At 59.7% G+C, this 17,541-nt stretch overlaps 3 protein-coding genes across 3 annotated transcripts in view; 2 read left to right on the forward strand and 1 right to left on the reverse strand.

The window, feature by feature from the left end:
• Window positions 1-7,933, forward strand: part of PLA2G15 (phospholipase A2 group XV) — a 345,808-nt gene extending 337,875 nt beyond the window's left edge. Inside the window, exon 7 of the mRNA XM_065733317.1 lies at window positions 7,922-7,933. The gene's annotated coding sequence lies outside the window, so the exon portion shown is untranslated. The remainder of the gene's footprint in view (window positions 1-7,921) is intronic.
• CFAP20 (cilia and flagella associated protein 20) lies at window positions 749-7,069 on the forward strand. Its single transcript, XM_065733292.1, has 6 exons — window positions 749-881; window positions 3,601-3,680; window positions 4,378-4,489; window positions 4,721-4,909; window positions 5,866-5,976; window positions 6,610-7,069. Exons 1-6 carry the CDS (start codon window positions 798-800, stop codon window positions 6,613-6,615), a joined length of 582 nt encoding a protein of 193 aa, XP_065589364.1. The 5' UTR covers window positions 749-797; the 3' UTR covers window positions 6,616-7,069.
• A 5,059-nt stretch (window positions 7,934-12,992) lies between the features above and the next one.
• Window positions 12,993-17,268, reverse strand: MMP15 (matrix metallopeptidase 15). Its single transcript, XM_065733319.1, has 10 exons — window positions 16,978-17,268; window positions 16,690-16,838; window positions 16,336-16,458; window positions 15,952-16,259; window positions 15,568-15,729; window positions 15,195-15,418; window positions 14,907-15,045; window positions 14,657-14,807; window positions 14,348-14,463; window positions 12,993-14,124 (listed from the first exon to the last, which is right to left on the reverse strand). Exons 1-10 carry the CDS (start codon window positions 17,089-17,091, stop codon window positions 13,670-13,672), a joined length of 1,941 nt encoding a protein of 646 aa, XP_065589391.1. The 5' UTR covers window positions 17,092-17,268; the 3' UTR covers window positions 12,993-13,669.
• Between the last annotated feature and the right edge of the window lie 273 nt (window positions 17,269-17,541).

The raw sequence follows: 17,541 nt of genomic DNA on the forward strand, positions 1-17,541 counted from the left end.
TCTCACACTCCTTGCAGCAGTCATTGCTTTGCTCTCGTTTTGCTGTGCATTTCCATGTTTTTGGCTCACAGAGATACCGACTGACTTTGATTCTGGTTTTCCAGTCTGGGCACTGTCCCTGGGACGTGCAGCACCAACGAGACTCTCTGCTCCGCAGTGCTGAGCTGTGCTGAGAGGATGATGGTCCGTATTACAGTTTCCCAGGCTGTGAACACAGCGTGTGCTCCAAGGCAAGCACAGACTTGCTGATGCTAAAGAGAGCTGCTATGTTTGGCTCCAGTAACTGCATCCAGCCGTGTGAAACTTCAGAGGAGCAACATTTCAGGAGTTTCCTGCAGCCGTCGTTCCGCTGAAGGCATCATATTGCTGGGAACTCGGAAGGCAGGAAATGCTTTAGTGCACGGCTATTTTTGGAGCAGCCACCTCTGCAAGCTGGGGCAAACCCGGGCAGCTGTGCCGCCGCCTCACCGCTCTTTTTGGAGAAGGAATTTTTCCTACAGTGGGTATTATATTTCTTTAAAACTCGCATTCGGGGAGGATTTGGGCAGAAAGCACCGCTCGCAGCCCCAGCCAAGCCCGGGTGAGGGCTGCGGGGCAGCACCAGGCCCAGCCCGCGGCGCCGTTGCCATGGCAGCGCCCCCGGAAGTAGATCCGCCGCGCGGAAAGTAGTTCCCCGGCGACGGCGCCGCCAAACCCGGAAGCGCTGCGGCGGCGGCGGCGCGGACGGATCCGCGCGCTGCTCCGCTGTGTCCTTCCGCCGCCGGCCGTGGTGGCGGCGCGCCGCTCCCGCAGCCGCCATGTTCAAGAACACGTTCCAGAGCGGGTTCCTCTCGGTGCTCTACAGCATCGGCAGCAAGCCGCTGCAGATCTGGGACAAGAAGGTGCGCGGCGGGGCGGGGGCGGGCAGGGCAGCGCCGGGAGGAGCGGTGCCGCGTGTGCGGGGCCGCGGCTCGGGCCCGGAGGTGCCGTGGGTCCCTTTCCGGCGTCCCCCGTTGCGCGGTTCCCTGATAAGCGGTGCCTGCGCTCTTGGGGATGCGCAGCTGTGTTTGCGGTGGGAGCCTCGGGCACGGTGAAGCCGTGTCCTCCCCCTTCTCTGTGCTGCAGCGCTGACAGCCGCCGGCACGGAGCCGGGGAGCAGGGCTGTGCCCCCTGCCCGGGGGACCCGCTTCTGTTTGCCTCCTGCATGCGGTTGCTCAGAGCCCTCGCCCTGCCCTGCCCCTCAGTATCCCACCACCGAGGCCCCTCGGCGCTACGTGGACGTGTGTCTGGGAGAACTCTTGCGTGCACCCGCAGCTGCCCAAGACCCATCTGCTCCCACTTTGCCCTCTTGTTTCCCACCCCCAACTCGCTTCTGAATGAGGAAAGCAGCAGCAGGGCCCCGTGCTTGGCCGCACCCCACCACCCTGTGTGGTCACCGCAGCGTGACGAGCGCTGGGCTCCCATAGCACCTTGCATCCCCGCGCATCCCCAGGCCTGCTGTGAGCAGTGATGCCAGCCGGGTTTCTTTGGCACTATGTTGCCGGCACCGATTCAGCATTGAGCCTCCAGAGGTCGGCCTCGCACCGTGCCGCCCTGGCTCGCCCTCCTCTGGGCTTTGTTACATGGGAGCGTTGCTAGCAGCAACCGCAGCCTTAAGGAGTAACGGCTGTTCAGAAATCATTCTCTGTGAAGCTGCCTCCCCCTCGGGGCTTCGGGGTATGCGTCTGTAAAATGGGCTTTTTCAGTTCGTCCTTAGACAGCAGACGGTTTCCTGCTTAATTCAGAGGGCATGAGGGGTTTGGAGGAATTCTGTTTTCAGAGACAGCCACTGCCCTGTCTTACAGCTCCAGAAAACCTCTTGCTTAGGCTTAAGCCTCAAGCTGCTGTCACCCTTGCAGTGTCTGTCTGTCTGTCCTGCAGGAGCTGGTGACGAGCACGGGGCCCGCCTGCGTTATCTGCAGCAGGGTGCAGCTCATGGAGCTTACACCGTGCTGGGCAGGGCTGGGAGGAGGGCCTCTGTCTGCCTGCTTTCCACTAGTCTCTTTTCTGATGTCTTTCATCCACTTCCTAATGTTGCTGAGGAAGACGAGTTGCTTCTTTTCGTTGGTGCTGTAATCTGGGGAAGGAAAGCCTTCCACAGGCTGAGGAAGGTGACCTGGTTGCAGATAGAGCCACTGCTGAGCGGTCAGTTCCAGGCATGCTTACCTTCCTGCTCTGTTACTGAGCTCTCCCAGGAGCCCAGGGGTGGCCCATGGTGAACGTTGCCATGGAGGCTTGGTTAGTGCTGCTGCCTGGGCAGGGTGATTGCACAGCATTAAGTCGTGCTCTGCCCCTGTGGGCTCCTGGCTTTCATTTCCTTTATGCCAGCTGTATTATGCTGGGCACGTGGAGCTTCTGCTGGGCTGACAATTTGAGAGAGGGGAAAAAAATGTCACTGGGGAAAAACCAGAAGCCAAGTGACGCAGACCTTGTGTGGTTGGTTTTTTCCCAAGTGACTTATAAGGCCATGGGAGCTGCGTGTAATACAAAGGAGGGATATGGTTATCCTGCAAGGATCCTCTCTCTGAGGTTAATGCTCTATGGAAGTAGCAGAGCTAGGGCAGTTTGGCTGGGCAGGCTGCCATCCAGCACTTCCCAGCAGTGGCTGAGTGACTGAGGCTGAGGTTTCATGCAGCATGGTGGGCTGCTGGCAGGGCTCTTGTCTTCCTTCCTGCAAACCTCTGCTGCATTGCCTAGGTAGGACCCTGTGGAGACAGGAACCTTGAGAACGAACTGCTAAGTTTGTCAGTCATTTTGTAGTTCCTGATTGGAAGCATCCCTTTGGGAGCTTAAAGTATCCTGGATATCAGCGGCGGTGATAGGTGCTGAAGAAATGAATTTATGAAATGGGAAGGAGCATTGCAATTTGCTGATGTAGCATTGGAGAAGAACAGGAGGCTTAATTAGCAGAAGTGCCTTTTAAATGGAGATAAATCTGATGGGATGTGAGCTGCTTCATTAAAGACATAAATCCTCAGACCATGGGGTTTGACCATGTTGCTTGTGGAGAAAACTGCATTTGTGTTGGCTCCTGGTTGCTGCGTGGCCGCCCTGAGCTCTGGGAGTCTGTGCCCCTTCTCAGAGCAGGCCTGGGCTTTGAGCTCGTGTGCTGTGTAACAGAAGAGAATGAACCAGGCTCCCCCCTGGTCCTGCTGTGCCCAGCAGCAGAGCCATACACCCCTTGGTGGCTGCCTGGTGGCTTCCTTTGCTTGCATCTCTGCTGCTCAGGCGTGGTGTTACCTCTTATCGCACTCTGGATTGCTCTTGCTGTGACGTCTTTGTGTTTGTTTGTTTGAGCGCCTTACATGAAGCTTGAGTCACCCCTGTTCACAGGAGTTTGTTTGGATAAATGGAAGTCTTGCTCTCAGTCTGCGCGGTGTGCTCGGCCACGGATACTCGCTTGGAGTCTTGGCACTCTGGGGTGAGGATTAAGGTCTTGGAAGCAGAGATGTCTGGAGCAATAGCAGCGAAGTAAATGTAGGCGATGCTCTCAGGGTCTCTTTACCCTTGTCCATGGAGCTGTGGGTGTCTCTTGTTTCCCTCTCCAGTAACAGCAGTGCTCTCTGCACGCCTCTCTTCCAGGTTCGCAACGGCCACATCAAGCGGATCACCGATAACGACATCCAGTCCCTGGTGCTGGAGATTGAAGGAACAAATGTCAGGTAGGAGAAGGCCTTCTGCTCCTTTCTTGCCTTAGGCCTGCTCTGCCCGCGTGACAGCTGTTCTGAGAGCGGACAGGAGGGCAGGATTGAGATTTATGAGGGGGATTGCTTATGGTGCTTCACTGAACCACGTTGTCCCCGTCATCTGGAGGAGGAGACGTGGGCTCCTCTGGCTGCAGGCTTGGCATCCCTGCAGCCACGCTGCTGCGGTGTGGTTTGGAGCAGGCTGCTCCTTATAAGGGCAGTGGAGTCTCCTCTCCTGCGGACAGGCTGTGCCAGCACTGCTCTTCCTCCCAAGATGTGTTGATACAGAACTTGCCAGACATGACGTGTGCTTTTAGGGCTCATGACCTCTGTCTTCCCAGCCATATACAGCACGCAGGCCTTCTGCCGTGCTCTGGAGGACTCTACCTGTTCAGTTGTATTAAGAAGCAGTGCTGACATAGCCTTGAAACAGCATTCATGAAGGTATTTCATGCCCTAGGTGGGAAAAGTATGATTTGAAATGCCTTCTTTGGGCCTTTAAGCTTGTTCTCCCTGAAGCTTTGTCTGATGCATCCCTCCTGATGCAGGGAGCCCTGCTGGTTGCTGAGATCTTATTTTTGCATTAGCTCAGATGAAAGGCTTGGAAAGCACACACTTGGACTGTGTGCTTTCTGCCACTTGAGATCCTAAAGCATTTTTCTGTCTTCCTCAGTACCACATACATCACGTGCCCTGCTGACCCAAAGAAGACCCTGGGCATCAAACTGCCTTTCCTAGTGATGATCATTAAGAACCTGAAGAAGTACTTCACTTTTGAAGTGCAGGTGAGGAGGACAGGGTCCAGAGACCGGTGTGGAGAGTGTGAGCTCACGTGTGTCAGCTCACATGTGTCACAGCTGTTTGTGAAAGCGGGTCTTTAAAAACAACAAAATGCAAGAGGGAGAGTAAGAGAAACCCTCTTGGAGGCAAGGAGGGGCCTGAGTCTGGAACAGCTGCTGTGCTGGGGAGCTGGAGGTGCTGACCTCAGGGTCTGCAGCCTGCCTTCCTTGCCCCAGGTGCTTGATGACAAGAACGTACGCCGGCGCTTCCGGGCGAGTAACTACCAGAGCACAACACGAGTGAAGCCCTTCATCTGCACCATGCCCATGCGGCTGGACGACGGCTGGAACCAGATCCAGTTCAACCTCTCGGACTTCACGCGCAGGGCTTACGGGACAAATTACATTGAGACTCTGAGAGTTCAGGTAAAGGAGCAGTCACGTCCTACACTCAGAAACCAACGTGGCAGGCTTCCTGCTGGTTGGGACGGCCTTGCTGGAAAGTAGGAATCCAAGCGTAGCCCCATTTGTTTCCTCTGCAGTGCCTTTTCCTGCTGAGAATGTGTGGCTTGGTTCTTAGGCTGGCAATTCACATTTTCTGTGTTGAGTGGCACGTGCTATTTTGAGTGCGCCTGTTCCTTAGTGTGACTGCTGCAGTGCCTCGTGGGGTTGTCCTCAGATCAACAAACTGCTGAGCTGGGAAATGTCAGGCTTCTCACATACCCACGAGGAGACTGGAGCAACTCCTTCAGCTGGTAACAGGCAGTGCAGCCTGGACAGTGATTCTCAACGTCAGGAAGCTCTAGAGAGGGAGTGCTTCAAGTGTGACAGGCTGGGCGTCCTCTTGGCTGATGCTGATACCAGTGGAGGAGTAGAGAAGGGTTCACAGCCAAGAACACTCTGCTACTAAGCAACTAGATGGGTCTGTGCTTTGTAGAGATGCCAGAATCTCATGGCCAAGCTGGCCATGCTTTCTTGAGACAGCCTATGTCAATGGAGAGAGCAGCTAAGAAAGCAGAGAGCTGTGTTTTCCTGTGATGTCCCATTAGATTTAGAGGGTTCACTAGGTCTCCTGAGAAGACTCAGGCCAGAACTCTTCGAGTGGGGCAGCCAGGATGTCTCCTTCTTTGCAAAACAAACAAGGGTGTTTGCTGACTGGCTAGTTCTTTGTTTCTATGATAATGGAGAATAGCTGGCATGCCTCAGCACCTTGTCCCCAAACCTGCAAAGGGTGGTGCTGGGGCAGGAGGGACACTTCCCAGCAGCAGTGAGCAGGCTGGAGAGGCTGCTGAGCTGAGAAATCCATACTGCTGCATGATGGTGAAGATGGATGTGGTGAGAGCAAGTGGAAAAAGGGGCTGACTCTCTGTTGTGACTCATAGATCCACGCCAACTGTCGCATCCGACGGGTGTACTTCTCTGACCGGCTGTACTCTGAGGATGAGCTCCCAGCTGAGTTCAAGCTGTACCTGCCCGTCCAGAACAAGGCCAAGGTGAGCCAGCTGTGGGAAAGGAGGGTGGCAGCAGCAGTGGGGCCAGGCAAGCATTTCTCCTTTCCCTGCTACCTTTACAATCCAGAGTTTCTTCTGGCAGCAGAGTTCTCTCCAGCTTTGGCCTGCAGCCAGGGAGCACCCTCTCTTTTTCCAGGGTGAGCAGTCTGTCTGGTGGCTTGCTGAGTGGCTTTCCTGCCAAAGCACATGGAAGTTGTCACTCCTATCTATGAGCAGGGAGAGCTGTGCTCCCCACGCCCTTCCCATTTGTGCTGGAGGGCACTGGGCAGAGCAGCAGCCTCCTGGCATCTCACGCCCGTGACTCAGCACAGCGACTTTGCTGTTCACAGCTAGCCACACCTTTGTCAGCTGGTGTGGATCCTTGTTTTAGCAGAGAATATTCCTGGGTACAGTTTCACGGCTCCGAGGTGGGAGGTCCTGATCTTGGTGGGAGGTGAAAGGCAGTGTTAACAGAAGGTGACTCTTCCGAGGGATCCGTCGCAGCCTTTTTGGGATGAAGTGGCCTCGTAGAGGTGTTCAGGGAACTCTCAGTGCCTTCCCAGTACGGTGATCTTGGTGCTGCCTGAATGCTGTGTGTCTAGTAAGTGTCTTCTTTCTTCTCCCTGCTCTGTCCAGCAATAACGCTGTGTTGAGAAGAGACGCAAGAAATGTTTGGGGTCGACAAAAGCAGGTGAAAGAGAAAGCCGTGCTGAGGCCAAGTTTTCTGTCAGCTCACCTTGCCTAGGGTAACTTTGATTCATCTGGTATCCCTCTTCTGGACAGGACACGGTTAACCGCATAGCAGGTCTGGGACTATGTTGTTGGTGTGTGAGTCCTACAGAGTCAGAGTTTTCCTACTAACTGTTCCTAAAGTGCTGAGCCTACACACTGCAAGTGACATGGTACCTGATCTCGTGTTGCCCTAGGTGGCCACTGGCCCTCTGAATGTAGAGGATTTGGCAGGAATTACAGCATTAAGCGTGCCCTCTTGAAGATACCAATTTCATCTTTCTTTCCTTGTTTTCCATCTCTTGTTTTATATGCGCTCTAAATATGGATGTAATACTCATTCTTGGAAAGTTATTAAACATTTGACTGTTTGTAAGTCTGCTCCTGTCATTTTCCTCTTTCGATGGGTCCTCCCACTCGTACAGGCTTGCACTTCAGAAAGTGCTGAGGGGTTTCTTTAGGAACCCAGATGTTAGGATTTGACATTGTCAGCCTTGCTTTTTAAGGGTCAGCAGGGATGTGGACAACAGTGATGTGGAGAGAGGAAAAGCAGTGAGGTTTCAGTAGAGGAGACAGGGTCTGTCTGCTGCAGCTTGTTCCAATTCATGAACTGGTGTTAATTGACCTGTGACAAAACCCATGCTGTTCTCTTCTGGTACACGGAAATGGGTTTTTCATTCCCTGCCTACTTGAAGCCATTTTCCCAGCAGTGACAAATTGGTCCTACCTGCCTGTTACATTGGCACAGTTCTGATAGCTGCTAAACAACCCCTGCTCTCAGCCAAGCCTTTAGCAGCTACTTATAGCAGAAAGCACACAATAGCCTTCCAACTGCCAAACTGTCCCTTTCCCTGGGGATCAAAGAGGCCGTTTAGCAAAGAAGCATAATAGAAGTGAAGCAGTGGAGCGGAAGTCTTTTCCTGTTCTGAGCCTGCCCTCCCCTGCCTAGAACCAATTTGCCTTTGTTGTGGGATGGCGTGCAGAGAGGAGGCTGCAAACCTCCACCAGTCATGGGGAAAGGCTCCGAGAAGTTGGTGCCCGGCCCCAGCAGCTGCTCAGGTGGGTGCGTGCCCACCACAGGGGTCGAGCCCTCCCTGGTGGAGCAAAGCTGGTGTCTCCTGGAGGAGAGTGTGCTGGGGGACATCTGCCCTGAATCTGCCCCGCGTTCTCTGTTTGAAGACTTGGAATGACCATGTACCCTCAGCCCCCACTTCTCCAGCTGCTTCTGGTGTCACCTACCGTGCCCTGGCCTTGCGTGCATCTTGAAGGTGGTGCGATTTGAAAGGGAACTGCTGACCCTGTGCAGCTGCTTGGTGCTGGGTGGCACTTGCAGGAGGCTTTCTGGAGAAGGTCTTTCTGATTTCTGTAGCAACTGAATAGCTTGGTGGTTCCAAGGAAGCCCACACGGGAAGGCACCATCCGTCTTGCTCAGATGTCTGTCGAGGCTTGGCTGGGCTTGAGATTTGTTAAGTGGAGTCACACTGCATCGTGTTCCAAGGATTGGCCTTAATGAAGTCTGTGGCCAGGCTCTCCTGACAGGATTTCAGCGCTTGCCAGGCGTGGGGGAGCAGGCCAGCCTCAGCTGCCAAAGGAAGCGCCCTGGCAAGTGAAGCATCCCTTCCCACAAGCCCTCGCTCACGAGCACATTTCCAGGAGTTGCCTTTCCCAGCCCTTCTGGGCCCACGCCGGTCATCATTCCTCATCCACCAGGGATTTGGGATTTGGGATGGTGCTGGGTGAGCGACCTTTGTGTGTTAACGCAGGCGTCCCTGAGCTGGCTGCCCCTGCTGCCAATTCCTGCCTGGCTCTGGGAGCTGTGCCAGCTCTCTGCCAGACCCTGACAGCCCTGTGGGCTCTGTGTAGTTTTTAAGATGAAGCCAAACACGGAATCTTCCTGTTTACACACGGCACAAAGTGGAGCATCATCAGATACTGGCTCTTTCCTGTACGGGCAGATGGTGATGAGTTTACAGAGTGCAGTTTAAAACTGTTCTATTTTAATCCTGCTCTCCCATTGAAACTTTAACTATCTCAGTGACGTGAAGGCAGGTGAAGTTGGGATGCACTCCCTGCTGGAGATGCTGCTGACAGACGGGCCGGAATATCCCAGCAACTGTGTCAGCAGTCACTTTCTAGAGTCAACATGCATTAGCAAAACTCCTGTGATGAAGGGCTCAGCGTTTTGCAGCTTTGCATACGGCTTTGACCAAGCTGGATGCAGTGTGCCCCAACGTGGGAGGGATGGAAGCAGGAGGGGCACAGAGCCTCAGCCAGGAGCCAACCCCAGGATGGCTGCTGTGTGCGTGGTGAGGCAGCCCCAGCTCGGTGCAGGGAGTGGGCAGAGGGGAGGGGGATCCTGTGGGGAGCGCTGCTGAACTATCTCCTGCTCCTTCACCTTTCTGTGGGTGGCCTGCTCCTTCCTTCCTGCCCGAACCCTTGCTGTGTTTTATGGTGGGAGAGAAAGGAATCTCTTCACAGGGAGCCCTCAGAAAGTTTCAACCTGGGGTGGAGCGGGCGCTGATGAGGTCCAGAGAAGAGCTTTCCTCGCCTCTGCATGCTTTTCTCCTTCTACTGGCTGGGGCAAGGTCCTGCAAGGGGGGAGCCCTTTGAGCAAGATGTGAGCACCCAGAGCCTTCTTTCTAAATCAAAGGCAAAACTTTCTCTTGCAGTCTTGACTGCTAAAGGATGACAAATGCATGGGATACTGCACCCAAGAGCAAGGTCTGGGGAGCTGAGTGAGGGAGCAGAGGTGCTCAGGGTGAGCAGGAGCAGTGCTGAACCACAGTGGGCCGTGCTGTGCCTCCCAGCACCTTCCCTTGCAGAGAAGTGTCTCGTTTGTCTCTGATCCAATCGTGGATGTGATATCCAGGAATTAACATCTGAGCCAAGCTTAGCTTCTTGCCCTTTTTGCCTCTGTTTCTTCATCTCCCTGGATGTCACGGGCTAAACATTGCCCTCTCCATGGGGGGATTACACCTCCTGGCTGATGCTAATCCTCTGCAGCTGTTTTCCAGCCTGGGGAGGGTGGTGCTGGAGGCGAGGGAAATGTTTATTTTGAGTTTTGCTATTGGCCACTGCCCAGGAAAAGTGAAGGACCGTGCTGAGGACTTTGGCCACTTCTGTACAGAGGGAGGATGGTGCCAAGGGGTGAGGGCTTCCCCTGGCACAGGATGGGGAAAGCCATATATGTGACAGCAGGCAATGAGTTTGATGCCTCCCATGGCTGCAGCAAGCTGCTTTTCAGGAGCCCCATGGCCTCATGGCTCTTCCTTCTGTCCCTCCCCAGCACATTTCCTCCAGCCTTGAGGCAGGCAGTCACTGGGGCTTGGTGGGGCCTGGCCCAAGCTCTTCCTTTCTGGCTTCCTCTCGGCTTTCCAGGTCCTCTCTCCATGGCTCGCAGGGGTCTGTGCCCCAGCCCTGTGGAGGAAGAGGAGGGTGGAGGCTCCTCCTGGTCCTGCTGTGGGGCACGTGGGCCATATTCCTCCCCTTCTGCCTGTAGCACAGCAGGGTTGCAGTGCTGAGCAGGAAGCAGCAAGTCTGGGCTAGCATCACCCCCAGGAGAAGCTCACTGCAGGATGATCTGTTCAGTGGCTGGGGCCCTCCCTGCAGGAGGAGCTCGCTGCCCTTAGAATAGTGTGGGAAACTGAGGCAGAGAGAAGGGGCACAGGCTCTCGGTTCCCTGCATGTGCTGCTGCCTCTGTGCCTCACAGCTCTCAGCACCCTGCGGGCTCTGCTTATCAGCTGCTGCTATTAATACCTCACCCTTCCCCGGGTGCTGTGAGGAGTGGGGCCGGCTGCTGCTGCCCCTGGGCTCAGCACTGATCCCTTCCCCGTGGCTGCCAAGGTGGCCTCCAGCATGTGGGAAGGGGCAGCGTGGCCTTGCCCTTTACCTTGAAGCCACAGGCTCTGGTCCTGCCCCTGTTGTGGCAGGGGGTGCGGGTGCAGGATGGCTGGGGCTGTGCTTCGTGGCAGCCCTGGGTCTGCACAGCAGGGCAGGGGGTGCTGGCAGTCCCATCCCAACAGGGTGCTGAGCTCCGGGTGCTCTCCAGCCTATTTTGGGAATCTGGGGCTGCCTGAGAGGTGGCTCCTGGCAGTACGTGTGCTCCCCAGGCACAGAGAGGTGCTGGGAGGGGTGAGGAGCAGGGCTCCTGCTGGGGTCCCTCCCTGCAGTGCCTGGAGGCCACGCAGAGCCAGCAGCGAAGAGCCTGGACTGTGCCAAAGCCTTTGTCTCTGGCGGGGACCCCGGCTGCTGTCAGTGAGCGTTTCCAGATGGCCCCAGGCTCCTGGCACCAGCTCCGCTGCAGCATCCGGGGAAAAGCTGGGGGTGGGCAGTGACATCCCTGCAGAGCGAGCGGGGCGGCCGGGACCCTGCTTCCCCCAGGCTGCTCCCAGCCCCAAAGCAGCAGTGAGATGCTGACACGAGAAAGAGATGCCACAAGCATCCTCGGGCAGCTCCGTGGTGACTCCAGGCTTTGGTGGCTGCCCTGCACCCCAACTCAGGAGAGAGAGGAAACACAGCTGCTGTGGGAAAGGCATCCGCCATGGGAAACACAGCAGCTCCCAGCCACACGCACCTTGGGGCTGGGGTCATCCCTTCGGGTCCCACCACACAGGGGCACGCGGGCTGGGCACACGAGCTGCCTGCAGGGGCTGCTCAGCCTGGGGGTGTCCTCAGCTCTGGCACCGGGCCCCAGAGTGGTGGGAGAAACGCGTTCGGTTGCGAGGGAACTGCTGCAGGGTTTGCTTCGTTTGTTTGTTTCAGTTTCCTGGGCCAGAGCCATAACAGCTAAATCAGGCAGCCCGGCCTCGGAGAGCTGCCATCACTGCCTCCCAGCACAGCACCCCTCCTGTATGGGGGAAATGGAGGACAAACCCCACAAGCGGGGCCGGGCAGGTGGGAATAGAGGCACTGGGGTCACCTGGGGCACTTCTCCCGGTGTTTCTTTGTCCCCAGTGCCGTGCTGAGTTCCAAGGGAGCACGTGCTCGGGTGGCCCTGCCCGGCTCCAGCAGGCAGGGATGGGGGGTGTCCCCCCCACGGGGCTCCCTAGTGCTGCTTGGCAGCCCTGGGAAGTGAGGTGAGCACTGGCACCTCTCTTTTAATGAGAGGTATGGAAGCGTGGGGTAACTCAGTGCTGGGAATTGGCTGCAGCTCTGTCTTCTGCACTGTGCCAGTGGCCCCAGGCACAGGAAGGTGGGGGACCTTGTCAGGCACCGTGGCACGATCCCCTCTAAACTGGGGAGGGGGTTCCCTTCCCTCTGGGGTTGGCAGGGTTGGGGGCAGCGGGCGGAGCAGGTCAGAGACAGTGCCTGCTCCACTGATCCTGGTCCCATCCTGCTGGGGCAGGACGGAGAGCTCCTGCAGGTACAAGGTGAGAAGAGGATAAGGGTTAGGGTCTGCTTCCCACGGGGCAGCCCGGACCCCCACGCTCCATAGGGTCAGGCCAGGCTGTTTCCGCCCTCGTCCCTGCGGGAACTCGGCCCTGCGCCAGCCATCCCCCCCCCACGCTCACTGCACGTCACGCTGATGGCCTCTGCATCCGCTCAGGCCGTGGCAGCCTGCACGGGAGGCGGGGCCCTTCCCAGCAGCACAGCTCCCAGGAGCTGGCAGCACTGCCGGAGGGGTCCATGTCCCCACTGAGAGGTGCCCAAGGCCAGGGAAGCGCGGGGATGCTGAGCCCCACTGGAGCTGCCCCACTCGTGCCTAGGCTTTGCTGGCAGAGCCACATCTGCCACCTTGCCAGCTTTCCTTCCCACTGTGGGCTGAGCAACATTTTTTCCCTGGATAAAGCCAATTTCCTGCCTTTGGATCTAATCTCTCCCAGCCCCAAAGAGTATTTCTCCCATCTCTGTAGCGGTCTCAGCTTCTCCAGCTTTCGCCTTCCCTGACAAGTGGAGGCCTTGTTCCCCTAGGACAGCAACCGTGCTGCACGGGGCAGGGGGCGAAGCATGCAGGGAGCCGGGCCTGGCCCCGGCACTGCCGGGGAACCACGCAGCCCCCACCACGGCACGCTGCTGTGCAGAACAAGGCATGCTGTGTTCCCGCGGGAGCCCCTGAAAGGCGGCTCTGTCTGCTGCTGCCGCCGGGCTGCCTCCGCTGACCCCCCACAATGGCAGCCCGGGGGCAGTGGCCCCAATCCCCCCACCCCCCCCATCCCAGTCATGCAGCGGAGCTCCCTCTACATCCCCACCCCACCCCCCCGCCCCAGGGACGCATGTTGGGTATGCATCCGTTATCCCAGCTGTACAAAAGCAGCCAGCCCCATCCCTGCAGGAAGGATGGCACCACAGCTCCACGCACCCGACCCGTTTAATGTAAGCACAAGGCGCCCGTGCCCGCTGCCCTGCCCGCGGGGCTGGGGGGGCAACACTGCGAAGGGAAACGCGCTCCTGGAGGGCTTCGGCTGTGGCAGCCAAAGCGGGAAGAGGGGGCTGAGCTGAGCAGGGGGTCTGGATGCAGCGTCACACCCAACGTCAACCAAAGGCCGTGTGGGGGTGTGGGGAGGGGGCTCGGCCCCACGCCTGCCTTGGGGTTTGCAAGCTCAGCACCACTGCTACGCACTCCCATCTCCTGCCTGCACTGTCCCGCCCCAGCCACGCTCAGCCCCCACTTGCCTCGCGCTCCAGGTGCCCACAGCTCCACGTCTGCCTGCTGTGGGCATGGGTGGGCAGCACAGAACCCCTCTGCCCTGCACGCACAAGTGTCCACAGTTCAGCAGCTGGATTCACACCGAAGAATGCAGCCGGGCTGGGGCATGCAGAACAAGGCGATGGGGGGGTGCCAAGAGATGGAAGGGCACCTGCAGCCGTCCCTCCTTTCTGGAGCTGCACCAGAGAGCAGCAGCGTGTGCGGGGACCGAGGGGAACGGGACCAACCTCTGCGTATAAATATGCCGCTGGGGAGGGTGGGGTGGGGCGGGCTCATCGTTAGCACCATGGTGGTGGGGAGGGGGGGAAGGAAGGTGGGGGTCAGACCCACTCCTGCAAGGAGCGCTTGCAGTACAAGAGCATTCGGGGTGTGCCCTTCCTCTGCATCTGCACGATGACATAGATGAGGCCGAGGATGCAGAGCAGCAGCACCAGCAGCACCAGCACCATCACCACGCTCATGGTGCGCGTGTACTCATCGATCTGCACCACCACGTCCACATCACCGCCTTTCTCACGGCCATCCTCGCCGTAATCCTCCTCGTCTTCCTCCTCCTCCTCCTCCTCATCGCCATCATCCCGTGGGGTCTCGTCGCCGTCGGGGTTGAAGGGCGGTCGGTCCACGTCGGGCCAGCGTGGTGGGCTGGGCTCTGGGACCAGCTCCACATGGCAGCCCATGAAGTCCCGCAGGATGGATTTGGGATAGCCTGGCTCTGTCCTGAGCCGCTCATTGTCAAACTTCCAGTACTTTGTGCCTCTGTAGAAGTAAGTGGAGGCTGGGGAGAAGGAAGGGGGGGGAGAGAAGAGGGCAAGGGGTGAGTGGCTGCAGCCAGGCACAGCTCCCACGCGATAGAGAGCAGGAAGTGCAGAGAATGGTGGACTTTGCCTCCATCATGTCCTGCAGCACCCCACTGAGACCCTCTGGCCACATGCAGCTGCCAGCAGGGTGACTGCAACTCCTTCCCCCGCCCCTCCTGCCCATCCCTTTCCTCTACTTACAGGCATCTGAGCTGAGGAAGGCACCCTTGGGCGAGGGGGGGATGCCCGCCCACACCGAGATGGGCTTGGGGTAGCCGGGGTCCACCGAGCGCGTGTCCTCATTGAAGCGCCAGTATCTATAGAAGGCAGCAGGACACCGTGAGCAGGGGAGCACAGACGTGCTGCCCCCCAGACAGCTGCAGGCAGCACAGGGTGCCCCAGCTCTTCTGTCAGCCCTCGACCCAGAAAGCCATTTGCCAACAGCTCATCATCCCACCTGCACTCACCCCACACAGCCCCCACTCCAGACTGGAGAACAGAAGCGCTCACCTGTCCCCACGGAAGAAGAAGGTGTGCCCTGTGGGCTCCCACCACACTGCAGTGTCGATGCTGTCGTAGGGGATGCCCTGCCCGTAGGTGGACAGGGGCTGGGGGTACCCAGCTTCCAGGTTGGCTTCACGGAAGAGCCAGTACCGGTTGCCTGAATGGGAAGAAATGGAGAACACAGGTGAGGCTGCGTTGCCCAGCTGTGCAACCCCTTGCTCCATCCCTGCCCCCCAGCTCCAGCTGCCCCGCTCACCCTTAAAGAAGACAAATCTCCCGTCGTGCCTCTCGTAGGCAGCGTCGATGTCCCCAGGCAGTCCCCGCCAGAAGTGCCCGATGGGCATGGGGTAGTTGTCCAGCACCCGATTGTGCCGGACCCGCCAGAACCACTTGCCCTGGTGGGAAGCAAAGCATCAGCACAGCATGGGGACACACAGGGACAGAGCCCTGGGGACAGGCCAAGTGCTGGGGTACCCCTCCCACCCAGAGGCCTTGGAGTGGACGTGGGCTCAGAGGGGAGGGGGGGAGGTGACCCGGTTGGTACCTTGAATACAAACATCTCCCCCCGCAGCACCGCCACCGTGTCGAAGTTTCCGTCACAGATGTCGGGGCCGTACTGGTCGGGTCGGTCTGGGTTGCCGGGTTTTGGGGGCCGCTCTGGTTTCCCTGGTGGAGGTGGCTTGGGGGGTCTGTGGTCCGGCCTGCCAGGTCTCCGAGGTGTCACGGTGGGCAAGGGATTGGTGGGCTGAGGGTGTCCATCCGCGGTACCTGCACAGAGCAAGAGAGGGCGGATGGAGCCTGCGGACCCACAGTGCCTCTCCTCCCCATTCAGAGGCTCTGAGATCCAGCACACAGCCCCAGGGCAGGTGGAGCACCCACATCCCCCTGCCAGCCCGCGTCCCAGCGCAGCTCCTCACCGTACAGCTGCTGGATGCCCTTCAGGTCATCCTCAGGGAGCTGGAAGTTCTCTGTGTCCATCCACTGGTAGAAGGGGGCCATGATAGCACTGGGGTTGCTAGAGTGCTCCAGGCCCAGTGAGTGCCCCAGCTCGTGCACAGCCACCAGGAAGAGGTTATTCCCTATGGGGAAAGGCACCGTCAGCACAGCACCTGGCACAGGGGGCCCCCTTGCCCCAACACCCCGTGACAAGGATGCTCTGCAAGGAGTCATCTACCCTGCCCTCAGAGAATCTGTTCTCCCAGCACCCCTGCCCTGTGCCGTGCCCTCCAGGTGCCAGAGACGCAATGCAGCCCCCAGGCTGCCCCCAGCACCACTCAGCCCAGCCCTGTGCCCCAGCTCACCCGACACATCCGTGTTTTCCAGCGTCCAGGGCTCATCCGAGTCAAAGTGTGTGTCCCCCCCCATCCCTGGGCCAGGGAAATAAGCGTGAGCCAAGAACCCCCCGACGCCGTCGAAAGGGGAGCTGTCCCCGTGGAAACCAGAGGCAAAGAGCACCATGATGTCAGCCTCTTTCTTCCGCTTCTGGCGGATGTCTTCGTAGGGCACCTCCTGGAAGGCCAGCGGCGTGGCCTGCTCCCACACGCGGAACGCCTGCCGGATGGCCTCGTACGAGTGGTAGCGGCCCAGCTTCTCCGTGTAGTTCTGGATGCTGCGGGCACACAGCGGCGCTGGCTCAGGGCAGCGCCCGCAGGATGCGTGCCCCAGGGCAGGGAATGCCGGCGTACCTGAAGGTGAGGTGGCTCTGGCTCCAGCGCCGTCCGGTCAGCGCGTACCGCTTCCGCCGCATGTTGGACTTCATCCGCACCCCGAACTGATCCGGGACACCGCAGCGGGGCCGCTTCATCCACCTGGAGGAGGGCGGTGGGGGGTCACGGCAGCCGGAGGGGGGCGGCGAGGGAAGGAAGGCGCGGCTCCTGGGGTTGGGGGGTTGGGGGGGCCGCGCTCCCGGGCAGTGACAGAGCACATCCACCGCGCCGGGAAAGAAAGGGGCCCCGCGCGTCCGGGAGAGACCCCGCTGCGGGAGGAGAAGGGCCGGGGGGGGCAGAGCAGAGCAAAGGGGGGGGGGGGGGCAAGCTCACATTTTGGTCTCCTCGTCCAGCACGCCGGTGACGGGGATCCCGTAGAACTTCTGCATCTCGGAGAGGGCCGAGGAGAGGATCTGGGCGGAGCGCATGGTGGACATCTGCCGGCTGCCCGGCGGCAGGTACCCGTACAGCCGCAGCCATGCCTGCGGGCACGCGGCGATCAGCGGGCGGGGACCGGACCCACGGCTCCGCGCGGCCCCTCGGCCTACACCCGGGATCCCGACCCCCGGGGGCCGTGCGGAGCTCCGCTCCCCGCTCCCTCCCTCCGGGCCCCGCTCTCACCTCGGCGTTCAGCTCTCCGCCCGCCGCCCCCAGCAGCGCCAGCAGCACGGCCGCCACGAGCGCTCCGCCCGCCCGGCAGGGGGCGCCCTCACGCCGCGCCCCGCCGCCCGCCATCCCGAGCTACGCCGCCCTCATGGCCCGGGCCCGGGCCGCCGCCGCGGGGGCTGCGCGCGGAGCATGGGCGGCTCTGCCCCTCGGCGCCCGCGCGCCTTTTGTGTGCGGCTCAGGCCGGCGGGGCGCGGCCCATGTGCTCCGAGGGCCGCTCGGCTCGGCGCTGCCCGGCGGAGAGACGCGGGGCGGTGGCGGCGCGGGGCGGGGCGGCCGGAGGGGCGGCGCGGGGCGGGGCGGGGGAGGGCTCGCCGCGTTCCCGGCAGGTGCCCGCGCGGCCCGGGCTCGGTGCGCTCCCCGGCGGTGCCCCCCGGGAACAAAGGACAGAAGAGCCCTTCTCCCGAGGACGAAGCCCGGCCCCGCACGGCGGGCGCTGCTCGCACGGGGAAGCGGCCGTACCGCCCCCAGGGCGACCGAGAACGCGCACCGCTCCGCGCTGCGAGCGCCGGCAGCGCC

The sequence above is a fragment of the Cyrtonyx montezumae genome, unplaced genomic scaffold (genome assembly GCF_038088225.1).
Source record: "Cyrtonyx montezumae isolate F1298 unplaced genomic scaffold, pur_monq_1.0 scaffold_17, whole genome shotgun sequence".
Lineage (NCBI taxonomy): Eukaryota > Metazoa > Chordata > Aves > Galliformes > Odontophoridae > Cyrtonyx > Cyrtonyx montezumae.

Excerpts from the sequence above, each read along its gene's own strand:
- CFAP20 (XM_065733292.1), top strand. The coding sequence starts at position 798 with ATGTTCAAGAACACGTTCCAGAGCGGGTTCCTCTCGGTGCTCTACAGC. Across the intron at positions 882-3,600 it reads TGCAGATCTGGGACAAGAAG|GTTCGCAACGGCCACATCAA; the intron begins GTGCGCGGCGGG and ends CCTCTCTTCCAG. Across the intron at positions 4,910-5,865 it reads TTGAGACTCTGAGAGTTCAG|ATCCACGCCAACTGTCGCAT; the intron begins GTAAAGGAGCAG and ends TGTGACTCATAG.
- MMP15 (XM_065733319.1), bottom strand. The coding sequence starts at position 17,091 with ATGGCGGGCGGCGGGGCGCGGCGTGAGGGCGCCCCCTGCCGGGCGGGC. Across the intron at positions 16,459-16,689 it reads CTGGACGAGGAGACCAAAAT|GTGGATGAAGCGGCCCCGCT; the intron begins GTGAGCTTGCCC and ends GCCCTCCTCCAG. Across the intron at positions 15,419-15,567 it reads GGGCATCCAGCAGCTGTACG|GTACCGCGGATGGACACCCT; the intron begins GTGAGGAGCTGC and ends TGCTCTGTGCAG.